Source organism: Lissotriton vulgaris, chromosome 3_1 (genome assembly GCF_964263255.1).
Source record: "Lissotriton vulgaris chromosome 3_1, aLisVul1.2, whole genome shotgun sequence".
Classification (NCBI taxonomy): Eukaryota; Metazoa; Chordata; class Amphibia; order Caudata; family Salamandridae; genus Lissotriton; species Lissotriton vulgaris.
In genome coordinates, this window is record NC_141689.1 from 1863051486 (window position 1) to 1863077078 (window position 25593).

General features: G+C 41.7%; 1 protein-coding gene across 1 annotated transcript; it reads right to left on the minus strand.

The window, feature by feature from the left end:
- Window positions 1-2739: 2739 nt before the first annotated feature.
- On the minus strand, window positions 2740-25171 carry FGG (fibrinogen gamma chain). Its single transcript, XM_086962331.1, has 9 exons — window positions 25043-25171; window positions 24903-24950; window positions 22752-22938; window positions 22291-22384; window positions 19752-19882; window positions 10564-10697; window positions 5910-6094; window positions 5468-5745; window positions 2740-3062 (listed from the first exon to the last, which is right to left on the minus strand). The coding sequence occupies exons 1-9, from the start codon at window positions 25091-25093 to the stop codon at window positions 2863-2865; spliced, it is 1308 nt and encodes a 435-aa protein (XP_086818457.1). The 5' UTR covers window positions 25094-25171; the 3' UTR covers window positions 2740-2862.
- Between the last annotated feature and the right edge of the window lie 422 nt (window positions 25172-25593).

The following is a 25593-nucleotide window of genomic DNA, read 5'->3' on the forward strand; positions in this document are numbered from 1 at the left end:
TCAATCCACTTCCAGAGAGTGACAGCTCCCCTTTCACTAGTCAACGGGGAGCTGTAGCACACCAGAAAGGAACATGCTATTTGTCAATACGATCTGTCAGCAGCTTGAGGTGATACTATATAGGACTGCTCTCATAATTGTAAATACAGATACTAAGGTCTTAACCTCTGCATAGCACAAAAGGAGGACATTTTGCTGCATTGATTGTTTTTAAAACAATCATGGCATTTAAATGTTATTGCTAATTGTACATATGTTTTTGTATTATATTTATGAATTTTATGTTGACACGAACATTGTAAGTGTAATGATGGTTTATTTTTTATATATGAATTGTTTAATGTGGTTAATCCCCCAATAAACATATTTTGACTGACTAATATCTACATCACTCTTAACTAAACTTACTAAATGAATTCAGAACACTTACAAAATCAAAGCAAGCACCCATATTGGTAGAAAGCAAATTTTTTTGTTTGTCTATGCTGAACTGCATTGGTAAAAAGCAATGGCAAAGCAAATAGGTCTGCATTGGCTGTCAAAAGGAGAGACCTTTGAGTTTTGCCAATGCCTGTTGTCAAATGTAAGTATACTATTGTTGTGTTTGTGTTGTTGGACATAAAAAGGGGGAGCTTAAATAAACTGCATCGACTGCACCAGGATAATAATACACAACATTTTGCAATCTTCCTTTAGTGGGTTTATTTTAATAAATGACAAATGTGAAATGCAGTTATTTATTATTATTACATTTTTAATAAGTGTATGAGAACCAAGAAGAGCGCCCTCTTCAAATCCCAACAGGAATCCTGTGATCATCCATCAGACCAGAGGCCTTTTGTTAAGAATACACCAATGTCAGCTTGAGAGCACGAATGTTTCAGTCCCATTACTGCTCCTGAAGAAAGTATTCAGCAATATCAGTGCCAGCCTGAGACTGGGTCCTTACACCTCTGCTTTTTATTATGCAAACTTTTGATAGCACTGATGACATCAAAGTCAGGCAGTATGTCTCCACTGCCACATTGCCTAGGGCATTGCTTTCTTCAGTGACATCTATATCAGTGTGAGACCTACGAACTTGCCCTTCCACATTGCAGTTTGCACTCACTGTTCTGCTCAACTAATGCCAGTGTGAAGTGCTTATGCCTGCAAGCCTGCATTGTTGTTTGTCACCTTTTTCTTTAGCAACACCAGGGTCAGTGGGAGATCAAGTACCACACCCCAGTTTGAATCATGAATTGTTGATCGACTAGCCACCAGTACATGAGCTCCCTTGTTTATCCGACACCGCAGTAAACCCGAGATCACCATGTTTTGAGACTGACGCTTCTTTCCTCTTCATGTGGCCATCTAGAGACTGTGAAACTGCTCCCAGACGAATACCCTGCTCAGGCCTCAGAGAAGCTGTGTTTGCCACAAGAGAACTGAATCAGGTGCTGTGCAATAACAAGCAGAAGAAGGCACAATGCTTGACAGTAGTCAGATGTTAGTACTTCAACTCTACTTCTTCTTTAATGTGCACAACTCTTGTAAGCCTCAGAGAAGGTACACAATATCTAGCTAATCATTCAGAAGTAATGTTTGTGCCATAAAACCTCTTAAGCTTACTAAGCATAGTTCCTTAATATAAACAAGTAATATATATTTTCATAAAGGAGAACATTGCTTAGACATCAATGGTATTGTGATACACGACTTACATTAAGTAGGATTTCTACCCCATATCACCTATAGGAATAAACCTTGCAAGCAAACGAGGAGGTACTTGGCAGTTCAGTGAGTAGTTCTGTTTTTCTAAGGATAGTTCCATTCAATATAACAAGGATACCCTACCTTTCCTTGATTCACACAGACCCAGGAGAACTGGTCTCATGCATATCCGATTACACCTATAATTATCTTTTCCAAAATAGAAAACGCTAGACTGAACATTGACAGGTTCATGCACTGAAAAAAGCACCAAAACCAAGTAGTTGGCATAATGCTGTCATCTCAACAGCATACATGCATCTTAGAATCATTTAGATAAAAATAGCTTAAAATACCATAACACCACAATCACAAAATTGGTTTGGGCTGTAATCTTACCTAGTGATGTCCTCATAGTAAAGATTATGCACGGTCCTTGCAATAGACAACAAACCAGAAAGCACAACACAAAAGCTGTAAAGTCATTTGGTATACTTACCCATTTAGGCAACACACTACAAAGATCTCTATCTGCATTAAGATCATTGTACTTTCACATTAACCAGTAAGAACCATTACCATCTCTTCTAACAAAACACAACCAAACACCCATGCACAACTGAACAATGTCAACCCCAGAAACGTATGAAAAGGGCACCTAGATTAGGAAAGCGATATGGTGCCATGCTATTGGTAAAAAAGAGCTATACAGGGAAGTCTCTCAACAGAAAACACTTCCAGAGTGATTGCTGTATCTAAATTGTTGAGGAAGAACAGAAATTCTGTTCTATAGATGTTTTCCAGGTGTTTCCTTTCTTTTTGTGCTGAAAGGTAGTACTCTGTGATAATGCACTGCCTAATTAACATAATATCACAGTCTCCTGCAGACGTATATTACGAGCACATCTAATATACTTCCCCCGACAAACACAGCCCACATGGTTTCCAGGACAACTTCGTGGCTATTGTATGATGGCACAGTTCTATTCACTGTGATCTTCTGAGGCATTTCTCTACGTCACTAAGTGCATAAAGACACAATTAAACTTTTCTGATTGTAAGTCTTTATCCATTTATTTGTCATCAAGGTCAAGCAGCGTGTTTTTATTTGGAATTTGTAGGTATTGTTTCCTTATAAAATTGTCCAGGTGGATTCAATAGATTTTTGTATTAAATATCTCCCCTGCCTGTTGCGCCAGTCTTCTTGGTGTCGCCAAGATTTTGCTGCTGTCCCTCTATTCCAATTCTGTTGATAGGCAGAAGTTTCATTGTCGTTTTCTTCATGGAATACCATCGACTGCGGAATGTCGCCCAAATAATGCCATTATCATAGCCACTTGTTCCAGCGTCAGCCTCCGTGTATGCTCCACCTAAAATGTAAATAATACAATAACAATTATTCCACAACATACTGCTCCAAACCTCCCGAAACCACCTGACAAAGAGACCAGCACACAAGAAGATCATGCTTTCCCATGCTGGCAGTACCTTTTTTTTCTATGATATCAGCAGCCCATTATTAGAATGATACACTAATTACGGTAATCTCCATTTGTATAACGAGACACATGCTTTGTCATGCCAGCAAGCAACACCTTTTTCTTCTCTGATATCAACAGCCCTTTCGTGATTTTCTCTGCAATATGATCTATTTCTTGGCATCTAAACGAAAAGTGGAAACTGTGCTTATCACCAGGTCTCCCTATGTTAAAAATATGGGTTTGAAAGGCAACTCTTTCATGAAATCAAATGATATACCATTCAAAATTATAGAAGCAGCTCAGATTACACATACACTTGGATAGGAACTATAAAACGCAATTTTAAACGTAAGTCCCTGTGCTATACCTAATGCCTGACAGTTTAGCGGTCAGGAAACCTGAAATAAAAATATAATATAATTTAAAATCTTGTGCAAGTAAAATATGGAGACTCTTTGGCAACACATTCAATGGAGACCTTCCTCTATGTTTTGTTACAGACAGTGGTTTTGTAGAAGATGGTTTTGACTTATTCCGTAAGTGCTGTCCAGGAAGACAGCATATGTCGCAATGTAATCTAGTACAAGAGGCTTGACAGGATACCAGAGAGGATCCCTTTAAATATATCAGAATTAGTAATACTTTGTTTAGGAGAATCGCTGTAAAGTACACACTGTTTACAGATTTGACTTTCGGTGAAAACAAATCTGATGAAGAGGCTTCAGTCCAACAATGGCGGTTTTAGAGCCCGCCACTTGGCTCCCTTCCCCTCTCACTGTGTAACCCAGAAGCAAAGAGCCAGGAGCTGTGACTAGACTGGAGGTGAAAGGAATTTGGCACTTAGAATGGGGTCTCTTTACGAAAAAGTGCATACGTATTGTTGCTGGACCAAATAGATTCAAGTCACTATCTGGAATTCACATCAGGTAAAAACACATTGGAAAGCTATGACTCTTGTAGTTATCCAGGACTTGCTTTTCTGGTAACACTTAAGTTTGAGGTGTTATATACTTTTTGATGATTGACCAGATTTAGGATTATGGTTAATATTCTATTTGTATTGTATTGAATTTTTATTTTTCACCACACACAGAAAACATTTTTCCTGTGAAAGAATGTACTGCTCAATATCTCCAAGAAATACGGGTGTGCAGCCTTTCTTCGCCCATCTTAAAGACCCACTTAGACATATATTTTGTTGGTCTCCATTTGCAGGCTTTCAGGAAGAGTAACAATAGACAAGGCCTTTCAGAACCCCACGACATCTCTAATTTGTGACTTTTACACAGATTCTGCACTGACACACCCACTCGCCCCCCACATGTACAAATGCCTACCCCAACCTTCCCTACCCTTTCCTACACTTTCTAAAGTGAAAAAGTCAGCTTGCCCAATAAGCTACTATCCACTCAAAACCTGTATACTGTAAATCATGATTCCTCAATTGAAAGGGGAGAAGAACATTCATGGCCAAAACACTGGACCTAGAGGTCACCCAAAGAAACACATAACAGAGCAGGAAAAGTGTTTTATTGCTCAGCTGAAGTTGTGGGGAATGGGGAGTTGAGGAGTCCACAGGCAATAGGCAGTTAGAAGACGGTTGCTTCTGTGGGACACTGCTATTTAATGTAAACACTGCTATTTCTTTGTGCTTTTAAACAAAAGTGTTCTGATCAAATCATACATGCAATAGATTATCAAAGACATCCTAACGACAGTATATGTAAATAGCATGCAAAAAATGGCTTTAAATATAGCAGCTTCACCACCAGTCTACTGCCTTTTGGTTAAATGTGTGGTATCCGAATACCACATGCTTACATAACATAGACACAATAATGTTTGAGTATGACATTTGTGCATCCAAGCAGGTTTTTGTGGTTGACTCCAGAATTTTTTAGCAATTGGCTCACAATAAAAGTTCACCCGACTGAAATCCTTTCATTTATATTGTTTGTCATAGTTTATCACACGTAGTTTGTAAAAAGTTTTTTTAAATGTCAATCTTTTCCTTGCTTCACTGCTGACTTCTTTAAATCACAGAATTTATAACGAATTCGACTGTAAATTAACAAAGAACATTCTTAAAGTTAACGTAACGGAGATAATTCAACAGAAACAGATGTTGGCCTTTTAATGAATGACCTACTTGCAGTGATCATCAAGACTTCTCTACCTTTCAGTAAATTAGGGTTCAGCGTCTGGTTCATGCAAACCATAGTCACGTGAATTTTAGGGGAAACAACGTGTAAATAATGTGCATACCTATACTGAAACAAAAAAAAATTCCTTACCCCTGTAATATCTGCCATTTAGATGAGCTGCGTGGCATCTGTTCATCCACCACCCAGATCCATCTTGTTCGGCACAATTGCCTTCAAATTTGTCGTTGTCGCTGTCATACGTACTGAACTGCATGCCATTGTGAGAAGTGTAAAACTTGTCACTGAGATCATCTCCAAAGTCATAGCCATCGAAGGAGTCGCCAGCACTACCTTCCATGAAGTAGGCATAGGTCATACGGTACTTGTCTGCTTCTGGTGCTACTCTGAATGTAGAGTAATCTGCAGAGCTGTTGGGTGAGGAATGACATGAGTTATTTGTCAAAGGAGCACAACCAAATTACTCGCAGCGCAAGAACATTGAAAATAACTGGGCAATTTTGATCTACATCGCTGATTATTTATTGATCCAATTATTTATTGTAGCTGTGGTGATGAACGAAGTATACAATACCTCTTTACACCATCCCAGTCCTCTAGTACAACCCGAAGCACATATGGGATGGCCGACTGTGTGGTTATCAAATTGATCTTTTCATTTCCAAGCCAGAACTCGGTCTGGTCGTTTGGAGATAAGTATCCAAAGCCTTCTTTGTACTGAATCCAGGTCTTTTTAAAGTTCACACTGCCATCCAGTCTCTACAAACGGATCAGAATAACGTTTCATGATCAGATTCAGTATGTGTTCATCATTCCTTATTTACTTACTGTTTGGTATACATCTATGTATACATATATACACCTATGTGAAACTAACGAGTTAAGTATCCGTGCAAGAATAGCTGGAATTATACACAACACATCTGCTAAAATGTCTTAGTCCAAACATTAATTGAACCATTTCTAAAGATAATATACACATATTGCACCCAGAATACAGATTTGATGTGTACTACCTCCTGTCAACAGTTAGTTTGTTTCTAGTATTTTCCCTAGTGAATAATTAATGTAAACCATATTCCCCTACGTTTAATCAGCAATCTACCCATGGTGTGTAAATAATACATAAGCTTCCTATGCAAGGAGTTGTATGTAGTTAGTTCAGTACTCAAAATAGTAGTGATCAAACCCTCCACCCGTACAGGCAAAAAATGGTAAGCTTTCAAATGTTTTCTTTTTTAAAAGGCATTTACGTTCATGCAAACCTAAACTAACCTTTAGGATAGTAAAAATCCAAATTGGATTCCTGTTCATTTTAATTCTTTTCTTATATGTTTACGACCTTCCTAACACACTAAACTGTTAATTGTTTTTGCAATTTAACTAAATGTTTATTGGTAAAAAATCAATTAAAAGTACTAACAAAAAACATTCCATAATACTTTTCTTACTCTCGACAAGAACAGAGTTTAATTCTCAAAGGCAATTGAGCACTCAAGATGAATTTGCTCACATAAATATATACATACACAGGGGAAAATGTGCATTTGGCATCTGCGAAAAAGGTATTTACTCTTGTTTGAATAAAACACATACCAGTATGATCATTGCAAAACCACAAACTCCACAAAATCTCAAGACATACTTAACAAACCACTATCCAGACATAACACATAACTCAGTACTATATATTAAAAATCAAGTTCAAAGTCAAACAATGTCAATAATGTTCACTATCTATATAAAAATAACAGAGAGTACCAATACCACCAACAGCCAAACAGAACAACATAAGAGGGAAGAATTTATGTCACCTGCCCATAGCTAATAAACTTTGATTCTTTCTACTCTTTTTATTTAATCAGATTGCATCCTACCTCAACATTCCCAAACCCCGCATGAAAATAACCTGATTTATAACAAGGGATTATTCTCTCTCCTGCTTTTCTATTTGAAGGAAAATCTCTTTACACTCCACTCTGTATGGATTAGTACCTCTGAGTTGACCCGATTATTTAACATCCCTGCCACCTTTCTATCTGCTATATTTCCCTAGCTAGCCATGACCCTCTTTACAAACCATAAACTCTCCTTTTGAGTAACCATTTACACAAAACCAAAACCTTTCTAACCTATCTACTCATTCTGCTCTCATAAACCACGTCAATTTCTATTTCATCTCTCTTTGCCATCTCACAATATCTAACCTCCTCCACCCTATTCTCCTCGCTTTTTCCACTTGAATTGACTCCCTCTAATATTTACACCTAACTCCTATTAACTTAATCACCCCTTGAAAATGGAGGAAGTTCTTCAGTATTTTTACAGCAAAAGACTAACCCAATAACCATCAAATCTACAACAATAATTAATAACCACTTGATTAACACTAAGGGGCCCATTATGATGGCGGGGGCAATCCGCCCGCCATCCACTCTCGTTTTCCCACCCGCCATATTAGTATGGCGGGGGAACCTCGGCGGACGGAAAAGGAATAATATGGTGGCGGTGTCTATCAGACACCGCCAGCCATATTATGATGGGCTTTTGGCAATGCCTTTCCGTGGCGGCAATGCAGCCACGGAAAGGCAGGCGGACTTCACTCTGGAGGCCCCCTGCAGGCCCCCAGAGTGAAGGAGGGTAGGGGGTGCACACGGGGGGGGGAGTACCTGTGGTACCCCCCTTCATTTGCATTGACAAAGCGGCAGGCACCGCGCGGTGCCTGCCGCTTTGTAAATGCAAATGCAGAAATGCATTTTTGGCATTGTGGCAGGCGGTGCAGAGAGCACCGCCCGCCACAATGCTAAAAATACAGGATGTGCCCGCCACTGTGGCGGGCACATCCTAATACCCACCATGGGACCCCCGCCCTTATGGCAGGCAGTCCCTATTACCACCAGGATGGCGGGCGGGCAAAGTCCGTCCGCCATCCTAATGACCCCCTAAATGTGTGCTGTGGAGTACCATGGTCCTCAAAATTAACAGTTTCAACACTTCCTCAGCTCTATTTAATTCAACTGCAATACAATCTGCATAAATAAGGGAAATTGTGAGCATTCCAGAGTGGGGAAGGTTTTCTACCATGTGAATGCCTACTAACCTAAATGCACACCCTTAAGTGGATTCGCTCAGATGTATGCCAGCTTAATGCAAATCTACTCCAAGGGGCATGTTGCTAGAATACCAGAGTGGTGAGCCCTTAGTGGGCCAAGTTCTGTTTGGGGAGACCACAGAGTGTGGAACTACGTAGTCTAGTCTTCGCAAAACTAGAGCTTGTACTTCCAATCTGAAGTATTCCTATGGAAGACTTCAATGGTTTGAGATTCCTTTGCATATTCAGCTGATGTTTAGCTCCCTTGGTTGCATTGATGATATGGTTCGTGGGGCCAGATGTAGGTGAGGGAAATTTACCGATTCTAAAATACCGAATTTTACTGATTCGGTATTTTAGAATCAGTAAATGCTATGTAGGGAAAAATTTGGTAAGTATTACCGAATCGTTAAGATTCGGTATTTACCGAATCGGTATTTACTGATTTGTTATTCCCCATTCATTCCTATGGGCCTTGAGACCCATAGGAATGAATGGGAATTACCGAATTAGTAAATGATGATTCAGTAAAAGGGGGAAAACATTGAAGGGTGGCAGGGTGTCACTTTGGTACCCTGTTGCATCCCTCAATTGTGTATGGGTGCACATGTGGCACACATACATGCCCTAAAGGCATGTATGTCTGCCACATGGAAATGAAAAAATGTGCATTAAATTGCTTTTTTGGGGGGTTTAGTTATTTACCACCAACTTCTAGTTGGTGGTAAATAACGAATCCTAACATGGGAAAAGCACTCATTTAAGTGCTCCCTACATTAGGAATTCGGTAATTTACCGAATCTGTATTTAGGAATTCGGTAATTTACTGAATCCTTAAATTATCGATTCGGTAAATTACCGAATCCTTAGATTAGGCCCCTACATCAGAAAAGCCTAATACCGGTCAGTAACGGCCGAAATTTGGTAATTTCGGCCGTTACCGACCGGTATTAGGCTTCTTACATCTGGCCCCTGATGTTCAAGTGCATGTCTAGTGTGATTCTGAGGGATTAAGCTGACTCTATGATGTGGGGGGAGCAGTTGAAGGCTGTAAGGTGTTTCGTTCAAAGGTCAGTCTTGGGAGTGTGATTAGGGGGATCGATGAGAAGAAATTCTGTTTTGGAGGTGTTGAGCATGAGGTAGTTGTCAGTGAGCCAGTTTTGAGTGTCCATCAGGATGGAGTTGAGTGAAATGAAGTCTTCAGGGGAGGTAATTTTCAGATAAAGTTGAGTGTCATCCACATACGTATGAAAAAGAATGTTTGTAGAGTTCAAAGCATTTGCTAATGGCTCCAAGAATAAATTGAAGAGTATGGGTAACAGGACAGACCCCTGTGGAACCCCCATAGTTACTGTATAGGGCTGAGATAGGGAGTGATTCATCTAGGTTCTTTGGGATCTCTTTTGGAGGAAAGAAGTGAATCATTTCAATACCATCCTGTGTTCTAGAGTGGATAGTAGTTTGATGTGGGGAACAGTGTAGAAGGCAGAAGATAGGTCATGGAGGATCAGGAGGCAAGATACATTTTGGTGTAGAAATTTTTAAATGTCATCCATGATGTGAGTGAGAGTAGATTTGGTGCTTTGCCCTCTTTGAAAACAAGATTGATGATGATCCAACAGTTGGAATTGCTCAATGTGTGAACAGAGTTGTGATTGCACGCACTTTTCAAGACGTTTTGCCAGTGTGGGGAGTTTTGAAATGGGATGGAAGTTATTCAGAGCTGTCTACGTTAGGTTTTTTAGAATGGGGGATACCTGCACTGCTTTTAGACAGTCAGGGATTGCACTGGTAAAGCATTAACGATCTTAGACCATAAGGGGAGGATGGTAGCTTTTATTTCATTGAGGATAGGAGGTGGTAGAGGGTCGCTGAAGTGGTTAGATGGATTGATCTTAATGGTGATATGGAAGCAAACCAAAATTGAGCGAAAAACTCGCTGTGCAGTTATGTTCCAAATGAGGAAGGTAAAGTATTTCTTTCTAATCCGAATTTCTTAAGTAAATGATTTGGAAGTTTATAACCAATGTGGTAACACATACAGCTACTTTATTTAGATACAAAATGCACAACAATAATGCCAAGCTAATATATGGCCAGATGAGTCAAGACCTACATTTATAACTTACATACATACCCTCTGAAAAACGGTCCAGCCATTGCCATTGGTGTCTATCTCACAATAGACCAAAAACTGCTGCCTCGCTTTGGTGGGTTTGATGAAGTAAAGTCCACTTATTCTGGCACCCTTGTTTGCAACGTCTTGACAATCTATTGATAAAACATAAATTCTGTGTTTAACAATGACAACATATTTTCGTCGTCTGTTTACATAAATGCAATAATCTATTTTGACAAATGTATGATGTTACAACACAAACATTTACAACACATGCCTTTACAATGCAGTTTTTACATCGCAACATCTATTACAACGAATGATTGTACATTGCATGCCATCACAACGCATTTTTATAAACTACATTTACAACGCATTCCATTACAACCCATATTACTTTTAGGGCTACAGTAGGGTAAGTGTTGGATAGTGTAGGGGTAAAAATTACTATTCCCCATTACTTACCTTATGTTGTGTTGTAATGGCATGTATTGTAGTGACATGCGTTGTAATGACATGTGTTGTAGTGACATGCGATGAAATGACTGCGTTGTAATGGCATGCGATGTAAAGGATGTTGTGTTGTAATGACTGCGTTGAATAGGTAGTGCGTTGTAATGACTGCGTTGTAAAGGTTGTTTCCATTTTGACATATGTAAAATATGATATGGCATTGTATGATAAAGATAAAAGGGGTCCTTCCATGTGACTGATGCACCAGAAAAAAACAGTGGTGGCTAGTAGGGAACGGGGGTGGTGGGCAGAGAGGAAGTGGAGGGTGGAAGTTTGAAAAATATTTTTTCCTTACACCTTTCTGCCGTCTCTCCTTTTCACCTCCACTTCTCTTCTCTTCCTGACTCCAGTCAAGAACAAGCAGGAAGCAAACAGACTCCCCTAAGCCAATCACAACGCTGAAATGCAGCGTTGTGATTGGTCTGATTGCCATAGATCTGCGCTCAGATGGGGACAGGGAGCCTGTGCATGTACTGCACCAGGATGTGCATTACAGCTTTATGGGGAACGTGCAAAGTGCTCATGACTGTTTGGCTGGCCCAAGAAGGCTGGCCAAGCAGTCATGCGCACTTAGTGTGTACAAACCACTCCTCCTACCTGAGCCACCAGTCCCACATCAACGAAAAATAAAATGTTAATAACTTTGCTATTATCATTTTATTTTTCGGTTTTTCACTGCTCTAAGAGCAGTAGGGAGACGCTCCTCCGCCTTAACGGAGGTGCCACTTCCGCCTGTATACCTTTTCTCTTCTTTTGCTCTTATATAGGTTTCACCATTGGGCTTCCATGGCTGCCCCCAGGTTCCCAATTTCTCAGCTCCCAGACTGTTCGAACGTGTTAGAAATCGTTTGATTTTTATTATTGTTGTAAAAAGATATGCTTAGTTAGTGTAAGTGTGGGGGTTGTGTGAACCCACCTACCTCCGTATTTGGGGGCTAAAGCTTGAACACTAGAACTCTAGTCTACATGTATACCACAAATCTTTCCTTACTGCCATGTAATTTAATGCTATCACTTTGTGATTTTGTTTATATGGTAATTTCTACTGTCATCTGTGCTGATAAGACTGTTATTTTCCAATGTTTTGAATGCTAATGTTTCGATTCGAAAAATGGCAATAAATAAATATTTTTAAAAGGAATGAGTGAAAGTGAACATATTTTATACAGCCCAGAACTGCGTGTAATCGGACTCTAGGCACGAGCCATCTGCCCTTCTGAACTTTTCTACCTCTCTTCCATCACCAACCATAGGGCAATAAAAATGTTTCATTTTTGCATGAACTTATCATTATATCTCGGTTACCGTGAGTTGACAACCAAAAGACTAACAGCCTGATTCATCATTCTCGCGTTTTGCAAGCCCCTAATAGCGATTCATAGCGAATCGCTATTAAGGACTCGCAAAACGGGATTCATGTAGAAATTGCATAAAGAAATTCGATTCCTACATATTCCTTATTTGCGATTAGCAAATTGCTAATCGCAAATAAGGAATAACTCGCCATTCATTCCTATGGGCCAAAAGGCCCATAGGAATGAATGGGGAGTATTCCTTATTTGCGATTAGCAATTTGCTAATCGCAAATAAGATAGCGATTTGAAGGGTGCCAGGGGTGTCCAAAGGACACCCTGTAGCACCCCTCAAATGAAATTTTACACAGGTGTTGCACACACACATGTCCAAAGGACATGTGTGTGTGTAACATGCAACTCAGAAAAATGCATTTAAATGCATTTTTCTGAGTTTTCGCAATTTACCACGAGGTCTGACCTCGCAGTAAATTGCGGCCAGAAATTGCGAATTCGCAAAATAAAATTGGATGATGAATTGCATTTAAGGAATCTCAAATAGAGATTCCTTAAATGTAATTCCTCGCAAAATTGCGAAATCGCAATTTGCGATTTTTACATTTGGGATGCTGAATCCCAAATGCAAAAATCGCACTCGCAAAGGGCCAGATTCTCAGAATCTGGCCCTTTGCAAGCGCAATTTTGTTTGATGAATCGGGCGGTAAAAGGCTTAAATACCCCAAGCAAAAGCCTTTTTGGGTGATTATGTATAACTCCTATTTTATTTCCTAGCTATTCTGTGGTTTTTCGACCAATGCTTCATGGTTTGTTAAAGGCCCGTTTAGGTTTATTCTGGCTCCAACCAGCAGCCAGTGCCTGGTCAATCTTATTTCAGAGACACAAGCCCTCCATCTATGTCTGCACTAGTTTTACAGAGCAACTTTAAGCAGCATACAACTGGTGAGCGATGTCCTGGGACAGACTCACGAGTTAAAGATTAGATTACAGTTGTCAAGCCTTCAATTGCAAATAGCACCTACAATAACGCTTTGGCCTTCCTTTGGCAGATGAAACAGAATAAATCCTCAACTCCAAAAAGATCCATTTTACAGTACCATTAATTTGATCTTTCATGGCTGGCTCCCGATCACACCATACCTCTATGTTCTTTATTTTTTGGAAAAACTAGCACAGGTAAGGGAAAAAAATCCAGGTAGAATAACTACAAACTGCTAATTATCCCTAACCGTACTTGCCGAGAGAGCAAGAATTCATTTTTAATGGTATTTTGTTGCAAATTCTTTTGGGCCATCCACTCTTATAAACTTTCTTGTGGACTCAAAGTGTGTTTCTCATACTACCCCTCTAATACACCTCCAGAAAGATCTGCCATATCAAATTAGGATATCTGAGCGAGACAAGGGCACACATATATTTTAACCACAACTGACAATAGCAAGTCCTCGTGTGGGATACTTGTTACTATTGTGAGCGAATATATTCTTTAAAAATTTACTCTTTACAACACTTTAAAATGTACTTTCCTTGAAGGAATGGAACTACTGGTCAGCTTCTCTGCCAACTCTCACCCCCCATAACAAATGAGAAAAAGCATGAACGGTCTAACACGTTGATGGTAGCAGAAAGATCAAGCAAGAGAGGCGCAAACAAATGCCCCCATTAGTCTGTATAGCTAATAACTTGTGTTATATTTGGGCCAAGGCATCCTCTGCCAATTTTCAAATGTGGTGGCCTGACCAAAGTTTTTGGAGAAATTGGGTGGTGCATTGATAGCTTTGTAGCTGGCAAAACACGAACTGTTCAATTTTTTTATATTTCTTTTACTTGTATTGTAGGAAGGTACTTAGATGTGTCCACATCGTCCAGAATAACTTTCTTTAAAAGCAATGTGACCAGCTTAGTTTTGATGAATTGGTGATGAAGTAGTGCAGAACAAGTCATGCCTATAAGTATGGAAAGTGAGAGATGCTGAGCGAGTGGAGTGTGGTCTGGAGCTTTTCAAACTATGAGAGGGGATGAGAGCGAGAGATAGAGTGTCTCTGTTTAGCTGGGAGTTGTGAAAAGAGAGGGAGAAAACAGGGAGATAAGAATAGAGAAAAAAGGAACCAGGAAGAGGAGAACTATTGGAGGAGGTGAGCTGATTGGTTACCTTATTGTGTGTGGGGTGTAAGTCTTGAGGAAGTTTTTATGTGCTTTCAAATAGCCATGTTTTCAGTGTGCTTTTGAAGTATGTGTGGTCTAAAATTGAACACAAAAAGAGTGGGAGAGCTGCACAAGTAAGCTATGAGGATAGGTAAGCGCAGGCCTTCTTCACTTTTCATCTTAAATGCTGTCCTCTTATGGAGGTGAGCATTGTAGGAATCTGGCTCTCTGAATAATGTACTAACATAAAGTACACTGTATAGAGAGACCAGTGAGTCCACAATTGGTATACTGAGGTAAAAGCAGTTAATACTAATGCTCTTTTTCTGGTAGTGTGTGCAAGAATAAATCCGGGTCCAATTTATAAAAATAATATTGCTATTGTGCAATTTTTAAGATCAAGAACACAGTTCTATGGTAAGTTCATTCAGAGTTATGATTTTTCAAAGTTTGGAAAATATTGCACTTTCGTGCGCAATTTCATACTATTGAAAACAATGGAGAAAAGAAATATTCATATAAAGTCAAGCAATGCTTTCACAAAGTTCACCATCTCATTTTAGGTCGATGTTAGGACCTGGTCGAAAGTTCCTGCAGGAAAAGTTTGGGACCATCCCGGTTTAGCCAGGAGCAGAGTACTGAGGATCTTGAAAGCTGGTGAGCAAAGACGAAGGGAGCACTTGAAAACACACTGTACATGAGGAATTACAGGTAAGTCCGATGGGGCGCCTTTGAGGCAGGAAATTGCAAAGACATGCGGACCATGGGAGCACAGCTGGTTAGTCGTGCTAGGGCCGGTGGGGCCGGGTGCAAAGCAAACAGGTCAGCTGGGCATTGTGCATCTTGAGGTCCTCTCAGTCAGGACCAGGCAACTTAGAGAGACGATCTCGGGACAGCTGGGCCACTCGGTAAAAGGGTCTCAGATGTCTCGACGTCCCTCAACAGGGGCTTGCCTCTGGTGTCTTTGGAGTCTGGTGTGTACTGTTCTTTTGGTGTTTGCCGTTGGGGAGTCCGGGACCCCCGATATTGGTACGCAAAGGCTCCAGTAGGTCCTGGTATATCCAAACTTGGTGGGGAAACACATCTGACCCTCTGAATCTGTTGTACCTTTTCTTGCTTCAGTTCTGCATCAAGGTTGTCGTAGAGCAGCAAGTGGACAAACTGGACTTCACAGGATCGGTACCTGAGGTGTGCAAGGGAGTGATACCTTCACTCCAAGGGAGCTTCTTTCCTGAAGGCTGGAAGTGCTATGGAGTTCTTGAAGACCTTCCAGGTTCAGGACAACACAGCAGGCAGAGATTGTCGAGTCCTTGAGGCAGCAGGCAGGGTTTGGCGGATTTTTCTTCTGCAGCAGGGTTTCAGTTCTTGTGCAGTGGGTCTTCTTTGTCCTCGTCTTCTCTTGTCCATCCAACCTGATGTTCAGGTCTCAGACAGTCAACTAAATATTGATTTAGGGGTGTTACAAGTGAAGAAAGGTAGTAGCCAATGGGCTACCTATATTTACGGTGTCTTTACCCTCTAGTAACCACTTCCTGCGGGGAGAGGCACTACCCTAACCCTGATTGGTTGTTTCTCTACCATCCCAAGATGGTGGACTTTCAGGAGAGGGGTCGCCTGGCCTGCCCCACCCTAGGGATGTAGAGGCTAAATTGGGACCCTCCTCTTAATTTAACTAAGTTTCCCGCCATTTCTCCCGCCACAAGTGGAGCAGGAACGGGGCTTGGCCTCCCCCACTATCTTGAGGTTCCTGGGTTGGATTTCAAAGGTGGCATTGCCTTTGAAGCTTCCTGCCCAGGAAGGCTATCTTGTCCTGGAGGAGGTGTGAAGCATCTCCACCCAGAGCAGGCGTTGCCTTTGTCCTCTGAGAGCACTGGCTCTCATCCCAGGAGGTCAGAAACATGCCTGTTGGTGGCAGACTGGCAAAAACAAGTTAGAGACCACACCAGTGATTTGTAGATTTTCAGGGGGCCCTCTGAAAGGGTCTCTTGTATGAATTTATTAATATATCTACCACTGGCATCAGTGAGGATTTAATAAAACAAGATGTTTGGTACCAAACATCCTTGAAATCAGTGAAGACATCATGGAGCTAGGAAACTCATTTTGACAAGTATCCAGCCCATGTACTCTTTATGGCTTCTCTATGCACTTACAACATCTCAGAATAGACTGTAGATTGTAGGGACCTATCAGCTTATGCCTATATGCTCACACATAGGATATAGTGCACCCTGCCTTATGGCTAAAGGCCTGTAATAGGGGTGACTTACCTATGCCTTATGCAGTGTATGGGGGGGCATGACACACAGGGCTGTGTGCCATGTCGACTCTTTGTATTTCTCTACACCAAGGCACATAGCCTGCAATGACTATACGCATAGTGTTGGTGAGGGGTCCTTGGGGTGGCACAATCAGTGCATCAGCCCCAGAGGACCCTCTTCAGTACCCATGCCCTATTGGACAAGAGGTACCATTTCCTAGGAACTTACACGGGTCGCTGAAGCTGTGACAATCATGGTACAGTAGTTGGGAAAGAGATACCGCACTGGGAACCTGGTAAGCATGAACCCAGTGCACTTACAGTTCGAAATCATATCAGGTATCAGGCTAAAAGTGGACTAACCATGTCAAAAAATGCAGTTTCCTACTAGCACTGTTGGGTATGAGAGTGTGATTGTTTATATTTGAAACAATGCAGTTCTAATAATTCAGGTTCTTTTCTACTTAGGCTCTGTGAATGACAAACAAGGTTCTCAATCTGACACTGAGAGATATGGAGCCAGAATTCAGACTTGAGGGTAGAGGAGATGTGTTCTCTGAGCTGGCTTTGAATTTGAAGCCTGACCACTGCATTTTGCAATGTTTAGAGTCTTACTGTGAGATATGCTGTGAGGTCTGTGAAGAGTGTATTTGAGTAACCGAGTCAAGGGAGAACAAGTGAGATTATGGCCTACTGTGTTTGAGACTATGCCAGGAGGGAAAACATAGATGATGATGTGGAGAGGACAAAATAACTTTGTAGAACATTGTTAACGTGAGAGTGTGGGTGTGAGGGAGAGTTCTTAATCTTTTACTAGCCTAATGTTCTTCACTCTTGAAGGAGGGGTATGGAAAGTTGGTGCCCCTGACCGTGTAATGGCGGATTAGAATGTAAGGTAGAGTAACTGCTGATCAGCCACGGCCCGTGGAGGGAGTTTCAGTGGGGCGGAGAGGCGGGCGGGGAAGGGGGGCAGGGTGGGGGGTGCTAAAAATTGGAGTATGGATAATTGAAGGTAAGTAAACAATTTAATTAATAAAACGAATTTCGTAGCGCACCCTGCATCGCATTTTGCGATGAAGGGCGCGCTACGAAATTCGTTTTATTAATTAAATTGTTTACTTACCTTCAATTATCCATACTCCAGTTGTTAGCTTCCCCCACCCTGCTCCTCCCCAGCCCCTCCTCTCCGCCCCACCGAAACTCCATCCACGGGCCGTGGCTGCAGCTGATTAGGCCAAGACACCCTGGTAACCAAAGTGATCTTTCCCTCTTATTCTTGATGAAACTGCAACATTAACAAGGTTAATTCAGGATAGTAAAAGAGTATTAAATATAGGTGTTTTTCCATTAAAGTCAATGCTTGTTTTCTGCTCAGAGATCAAATTACATGATGGAGTGCAGACGCTATACTGACAAGGGTTTTACAATGAGCTTTTTCCGTGGATTGGTTTTGGTTGGATTGGAGTATTCGAAGACCACCAGAAAATATTCATGAAGTGTGGAAATACTGCTTTTTGATTTGATTTTACCCTGTTTTCTTTATGATTGAAAAAAAGTACCTTGATTTGTTTGACTATTCGTGAAGTGGCATTGTCATTACTTCCAGTTAATTCTAACATTCATTGAGTTCCCTAATAAGGAGGGCATCAAAATGTAATAACCTAAAATCACGCATAAAATAATGTACAAAATGAAATGGAAAGTGTAGACACGAAAAAGCAATATGGAAAACGTGAACTCCAGTATTACGAGAGAAGAAAATACCTGGGCATGGCACCAATTCTTTGAAAGGCAGGTTTATCGAGTGGGTACACGAGTATTGACTGGAGAATCTTGCTTTATACTACTGAAGGGCCTGATTGGAAACTCAAATCTGGAAGCACTGAGTAATCACGCAATGCACTGATTTGAAGCTGTGCAATGCCACTTTAAATTGAATTTGGGTTTTATCAATATCAAAATCCAAACATTAAGGATAAATGACGAGCTCCTGGTGTCTAGTACACTATAACCTTTGTACCATCATACTCTGCTGCCTCTTCATCACACTGACACAATCCTTGTATTAAAATGTGCTTGTGGTCTCAGCATTATTAACAAAATGACATCTATCAAAAGTCCATGGGTATCACAGTAAGCTATGGAGTAGCTAAACCCTACCAGACCCAAATTACACTGGGGTATGAAACTGACTAAAGATTAAAATGAATACATGAAGTGATGAGGTACATTTTGCTCAATGATTTATGTGTCATTGGGCTCCCGTCATTGAATGCCTATGCCATGCCATCAACGAAAAGATACAGTACAACATTTTGCTGATTTACTCATTCAGTAATTGTGTGTATGAAAGAAGGTGCGTAACATAGGTCTTCAAGACTTTTTTGAAACCTGCATCATTGCATGAACCTCTGTGGCCATATAGATTCTCTGAAGTCTGCTGAACCAATGAAATGGCAGAGAAATTGTAGAGAGGCATCTATCTTCTGATAATCCTTCTTCATCTTGGGGCCTGTGCAGGGCCGGCTTTAGGGCAGTGCGACTGGTGCCGTCGCACTGGCACTGACCTGTGGAGGGGGGTGCTGTGCTCTCAGGTGGGCGCTGTGTTGATAAATATCTTATGATGGGAGAGATAAGGGGCACTTTTGCAGGTGGAAGCGAGAGAATCCGGAGAGGTGGTCATGAAATTTGGGAGCGCAAAAAAGTGATTGTTGCACAGGGCTCCATCAGCGCTAAAGTTGGCCCTGGGCCTGTGTTGGACATTATGTACGGATCAACTCAATGGTCTCTAAATCAGTATCCTGGCTCTCAGTGCACATTGGTGTTCCCCCCCAACAAAAACAAAAAGGTGAATTACGAAATTTTAGCCACAGCTGTTTACCCTGTAAGATTAGCAAAGCAACTACCCGCTCAGGTCTATTTAGTGAAAATGTTAGCCAAAGCAAACATTGCACACAGCATCAAGGTCTTCTTCCTACCTCTCCCAGTCGTTGGCTGTATTTGCACGGAGTCCTTGCATGGCTCCTGGCACTGCTCTGCTAGTCTGACCGCCTTCTCTTCCAGTTGCGTAATTTTCAGTGTATTTGTTGAATACAGCTCTTGCATATACCTGCGGGTAAGCAGATGAAAATTACTAAAACCCACGTTGTGCTTGGCTTCCAAGAACACAACTAACTTATTTATGTTGTTTACATTCAACAGGAAGTGATGTACACAAGTACAGTTTTTGTATTTCTTACAACAACTTAAAATGCTAATTGGGTCCTCTTCTGTTACTTTCAGTAACACAAAAAACGCACTTTATGAAAGCATTGTGCATGTTTTCTGCAAATAGATGTCAAGCTTTTCTCTCCATTCCATCTGAATACACTTTAGGAACAGCCTGTCCTGAGGCCTGGAGTTTCCTACTCGTCACGTTACCACATTGAATATAACACGACCTTAAAAAATGAAGCCATTGAGGAAGACTCTATTTGCCTCGTGTTTCACAGTTTTTTTTAGTCTGCACAAGATAATCAATGCAATCAAATCTGCTTTACTTAAAATAGCAAAGAACAAACTAGAGTGTGTATATTTCAGTCTGACCTAAAACAGAGTAAAAACGACTTAAAATACGGGGAAAGGGTTAATAATTCTGACCGCGGATAGGGTGGAAGGGGCATATTATCAAGCACGGAGTTAAAATTATCGCCGCTTTAGCGGCAGAAAACTGCTGCTAAAGCGGTGATAATCGGCTTGATAACATGCCCTGGAGAATTCCAATGGAAGCCCATGTTGACACCAGAACATGGGCTTCTATTGGAATTCTCAGGGACATATTATCAAGCCCATTATCGCCGCTTTAGCGGCAGATTTCTGCCGCTAAAGCGGCGATAATTTTAACTCTGATCTTGATAATATGCCCCGATGTTACTGGGGAAAGCTGGGCAAATCTGTTTTGCTTTTCAAAGAGTGTGTGGAGCAGCAAACACCTAAAATAAAGAACTAAGGGACATATTAGCAAGAAATAGCGATATTTATTGCAAAATGTGCTTAGCGCATTTTTTTTTATCGCTGCCTATCGCTGGATATGTTAGCGGAGAAAACATGCTATTAACAACGTTTTTCTCCATTGTGCTAAAATATCCAGCGATAGCGGAGAAATGCGTGAATATCGCTGGAAATCCAACGATATTCACGCATAAACGCCAATGGGGACTTAATCTGACAATCCACCTCCCATTGGATAAACAGGTAAGTCATGTTTTTAGCAGGCGTTAGATTATAGTGATAATCGTGCTTAGCGCGATTTTTTTTATCGCTTTGCCTGCCTTGCTAATAGGCGATAGCTGTGTTAGCGCCTGCTTTCAGTCGCTAACAGTTTGGGTACGCCCACTTTGCTTGTCATTAGCGATAAATATCGCTGACATGCAAAGCGGGCCCCAAACCGGTCGCTATCGCCTAAAAGCTGTCGCTAACTGCTGTTAGCGACAGCTTGCTGATAGGACGCTAAAATATTGCCGCTTTGCAGCAAAAAGTCCTGTTAAAGCGGCGATATTGCCCTTGCTAATATGCCCCTTAGGGGCATATTGTTACGGCGTTAATGGGCTTGATAATATGCGTTATGGAATTCCAATAGAAGCCCAGGTTTGATGTCCTGCACATCTATGTCCTGCACATCTAACCTGGGCTTCTATTGGAATTCTATAAGGCATATTATCAAGCCCATTATCGCCATATTAGCTGCAGTTTCCTGCCTCTAAAACGGCGATAATTTAAACGAGTTTCTTGCTAATATGCCCCTATGTTGTTCCCGCTTTCAAGGCAGCAGTTAGAATTATAATGAAGTAATGTGACGCAGGGTGGTACTGATGCAAGATAGGTGCAGCGAGACCGAGTGCTGCTTCGCCACTGTCTCAGCTTAACACGGTAAGCTCAATGGGCGGATCAGTGGACAGGCTGAGGATTAAGATACTAGTCATCATTGGATCCAAGACACAAATCTGCAATATTTATGCCCCAGAGTTTTTGACAAAACCAATCACCCTCTGCCATCCGACTCACAATCACTTTTCTGAGTTACCAAAATCAGTACAGTCAGATTCAGTTACAGAGCTCTCTACGCTCACTGCAAAGGAATGGAGCACCAAAGCCGAGTTTGCTATAATTCAGGAACTTCTTAAAGATCTACCTATTTAAATATTAAGTTCGTCTTTCTGAACAATGTCTACTTCAGCACCGTGAAGCTTTGTGCTTTAGAAGCACCCTACCTTGGACCACAAACCATCTGGGGATTTGTGGAGTGCCCTTGGTTCCTGCCTTAATTTGTGAAGCTGGTTTGTGCTAAATGATACTTTGGTATCACTGACAAATGCAGTTGTGAATTAGGGTCTCGTTGGATTGTGACAGCCGAAGGTTGAAAATGAAATACATCAACAACATGAGAAGGGTCACATGACATTTTGCTATAAGTATTTAACAAATGTGTTGGTCTGATGCATTTAATTATAAAATAGTGTTTAAGGTTGAAACACCCACTGTATTTGACTTTCCAGGGACGTCGCCATGTTCTCATATTTAGCTATGTCTTGCACCATGGTTCTGGACTTTTTGATGTAAGGATCGACCAAGTCTGTGGGAAGGAGATCACATTAAGTTCCTTAAAAGATGGCGTTTACTGAGAGAGGAATTAAAAAGGTGGAAAAGAAAGGAACGAATAGAAACAAGGAAGTGATGACACATGGAAAGAAAGGGAAGAAATCATGGGGGAGGAAAGCAAGGAAGTAAGTGAAGGAATGGAACAAACGAAGCAAAAAAGTTATGGAAGTGTGGGAAGGAGGCAAAAAAGTCATGGAGGGAAGTAAGGATGGAAGTGGAAAAAGCAATGGAGCGAAACGAAGCAAAGAAGATAGGGAAGGGGAGAAATGGCAGCAAGAGGGAGGGACAAAGGAAGTGAGGGGGAAAGGAAGGAAGAAAACAGTAAAAAAAAGAGCTCTTACCTTGTGGAGGAAAGGTGACAAGCTGTGGACTCGTTTCTTTTATTTCTCGGATTAGATATTGTGCTCCAGTAGTGTGGTTAGTGATCTGCCGCAACTGGCCTTCAAGCATCTGAAGTTCTCTTTCTACGTCTGGCGTGTAATTCTCCAAGAAATCCGCAATACCGCATGTCGTTGGACAATATTCTCCCTGCATTCATAGCACATACAAATAAATACATGGCTGAATGGCATGGAATCCGAAACAAAATCAACTTGAAGATGCACCTTCCGTAAGAATAGAGACCATATCAACATGATCCTTTCTAGCCAAAGTGAATTACAGAAAGTGTTTGCAATACTGAATCCTTGGGGATTTATTATGTCTTTATACAGAGGGAGTTCAAAGCAATCCCTTGCTTCGATCACTCACACTGGTCTGGAATGGGCTCGTTGTAAGCACCTGCAAGGTGTGCGAGTGTTTTCTAGACAGATTATATTTTCACATTAATATCCCAAGTGACCAAAAGGTGTTTTGATTTTTTAGAAAAATTCTCAAAATAAAGTAATGCTCACTAAGAAAGTCAAGCAAGGTCACTTTCTTGGAAAGGTGGGGGCGAACAAAATGTGGCAAAGACTGAAGGAGTCATTCCATCTTTGGGTAGGGGGGCTTCTACTGGGACAAATAATTACTCATTATGGGCTCACTGAAGTGTTATATAAATATCAGTACATCTTGTCTTGTTTGATAACCTTCCCTGTACAGGCATCGCAGGGGGGATGTCTGTAAATGTCTAGGCTCCCCAGAGTGTCCCATCACCGGTGACAACAAAAATAGACACAATTTATCAGCCCTAGGAACAGAGATTGTGTACCTGTTTAAATTACACGTTTTAGCAAGTCTTTCATTCCCCAAGAGTATTTGCATTTTCCAGAATGGTATGTTTCTGTAGTTTTATCATTCAACATACTACTCATGTATAGTGTGAAAAAACACTCCTATGTATCTGTGTGAGTTCATGGGTGGGCCACGTGTGAGAGGTGCAGAGTTCAGGATGAGCACTGCAAATATCTCACAGTGACTGTCAGTGGGTTACAAAGGGGTTTGGAATACATTCTCATCCGTCAAACCATTGGCCTCTCTGAGGATTGCACAGTGCAGTGGGCAGGAGTGCCAACAGTTATTGTGATTATGTGCAAAGGAGGTAAGGTACGCAGGTATCAAGAGACTGACAGTGTGGAAGTTAAAGAAAATGTAGTGCATATATGTGAGTGTGTGCATTGTATATGTTAGTGAAGGAGATGAAAAGAAGTAGTGCAGGAGATAGTGAAAAGAGAGTGCTAAAGAGAAAAAATATGAGGTGTGAAATTTTCGGATTGAGTGCTTCAGAAAAGATATAAGGAGAAAAGGAGCATAAATGTCTAACAAATAGACTGATGCAGAGATTGGTTTGAAGATAACAGGTGTAACTGAGACACTCCGAAGACCCTGTCCATGCACAGATCATAGTAATGTTTAGTTTACAGTCTGCTTAAAACGTTTACATTACTCTGTGTCTGCGTTATTAGCACACATGCGCACAATCTATATAATCTCCCATTGTAGGTAGCCCTGCCAGTTTTATCTGTGGCCTTTTATGTGCCCCACCTAAAACAAGTCTAGACACTGCTGCTGTCCTGCTGTGATAATAGATAGCTCAGGCTTCAGTAACATTCACTCCTTAGACATTAGACTCCTTAGGCTCAGTCTTGGCCAGTCTGATATACTTAATGGATGCTGATACCTGGGAACTATGTCTTTTTTGACAAATCTTCAGGCTTGGGGGGCAAAACTCTCAGGTCTCACGCCTGCAGACTCTCGGGGGTCTCTTTGATGAGCGTTGCACATATGCAATAAATGCTAATGCAGACGCCGAAGTTTAAGCGCCAGCGATTGGGGGGTGGGGGGTGGGGGGGAGGCTCTTTTGTTCGTAAGGCTTGTCTGGCCTGGAATGAGCTACCCTTGGCCTTGAGAGCCACTCCTGACCCTCTGCTGTTCAGGAAAGCCCTACAAACCTTTTCTGCTCTAATTTGGTAACTGACTTCCCCTGCCTTTTTTGCTGTTAGCGCCGGGACACTTCCGAGTAGCTGTGCGCTGGATAAATCAAAATAACATAACATAGACATTGTACTTACAAATCGTCCGTCCAGGATACAGCAGTTATCTGCGTTGGGTGGCGGTTGCTGTAAAGAGAAAAGTGTAAGGGTGAAGGCGGGCTCTTAAGACCACAAAGCTAATCTGTGGCGGGAGGTGTCCGGCTGCGAGGGTGACTTACCGCTAGGCATGCGGGGAGCAGCAGTATGGCACACTGCAGCAGCAGGAGCATGTTGCCTGCCGTCAGGTGAGCGAGTGACAGGCGCCTCTCGGCTACTGTCAGCTTTATGGGGCTGCACCTGGTGTCTGGAGCGGGCACGCGCTGCCCAGCAGCAGTCAACAGGCACCAAGGGGCGGAGCCCAGTGTGGGAGTGACTGAGGCATGAAGCCACGATAGATTCTGTTGGGAGCGGGGAGGTCTTTGTGACGTGGGAGTGAGCTGTCGTTGCGTCGTTGCGTCACACTTAAAGTCTCGATTCAACTCGCCTCGTCTAGAAGCTGGAAGGTATGACGTCCCAGTAAATGCTGCAGGAGGCGACGAGGGTTTCCGGAAGGAGACATTCGAATCCCAAGCAATGCTGCCCCTGGACCTTGCCTCGTCCATCGCCCACTCACACGGGCAGTAACATCCGTCCCTGACCTTTCGTCACCTGGTCGTCCTGTTCCCTTCTCTGCGTGTTTACTGGCAAATGCAACCCCCGCACTTGGCGAAGCCTACACACTATACACACC

Coding starts and splice junctions, on each gene's coding strand:
- FGG (XM_086962331.1), bottom strand. CDS start 25,093: ATGCTCCTGCTGCTGCAGTGTGCCATACTGCTGCTCCCCGCATGCCTA. Junction 19,883..22,290: donor TCCCTGGAAAGTCAAATACA/GTGGGTGTTTCA, acceptor GCTTACCCGCAG/GTATATGCAAGAGCTGTATT. Junction 6,095..10,563: donor GCTGGACCGTTTTTCAGAGG/GTATGTATGTAA, acceptor ATCCGTTTGTAG/AGACTGGATGGCAGTGTGAA.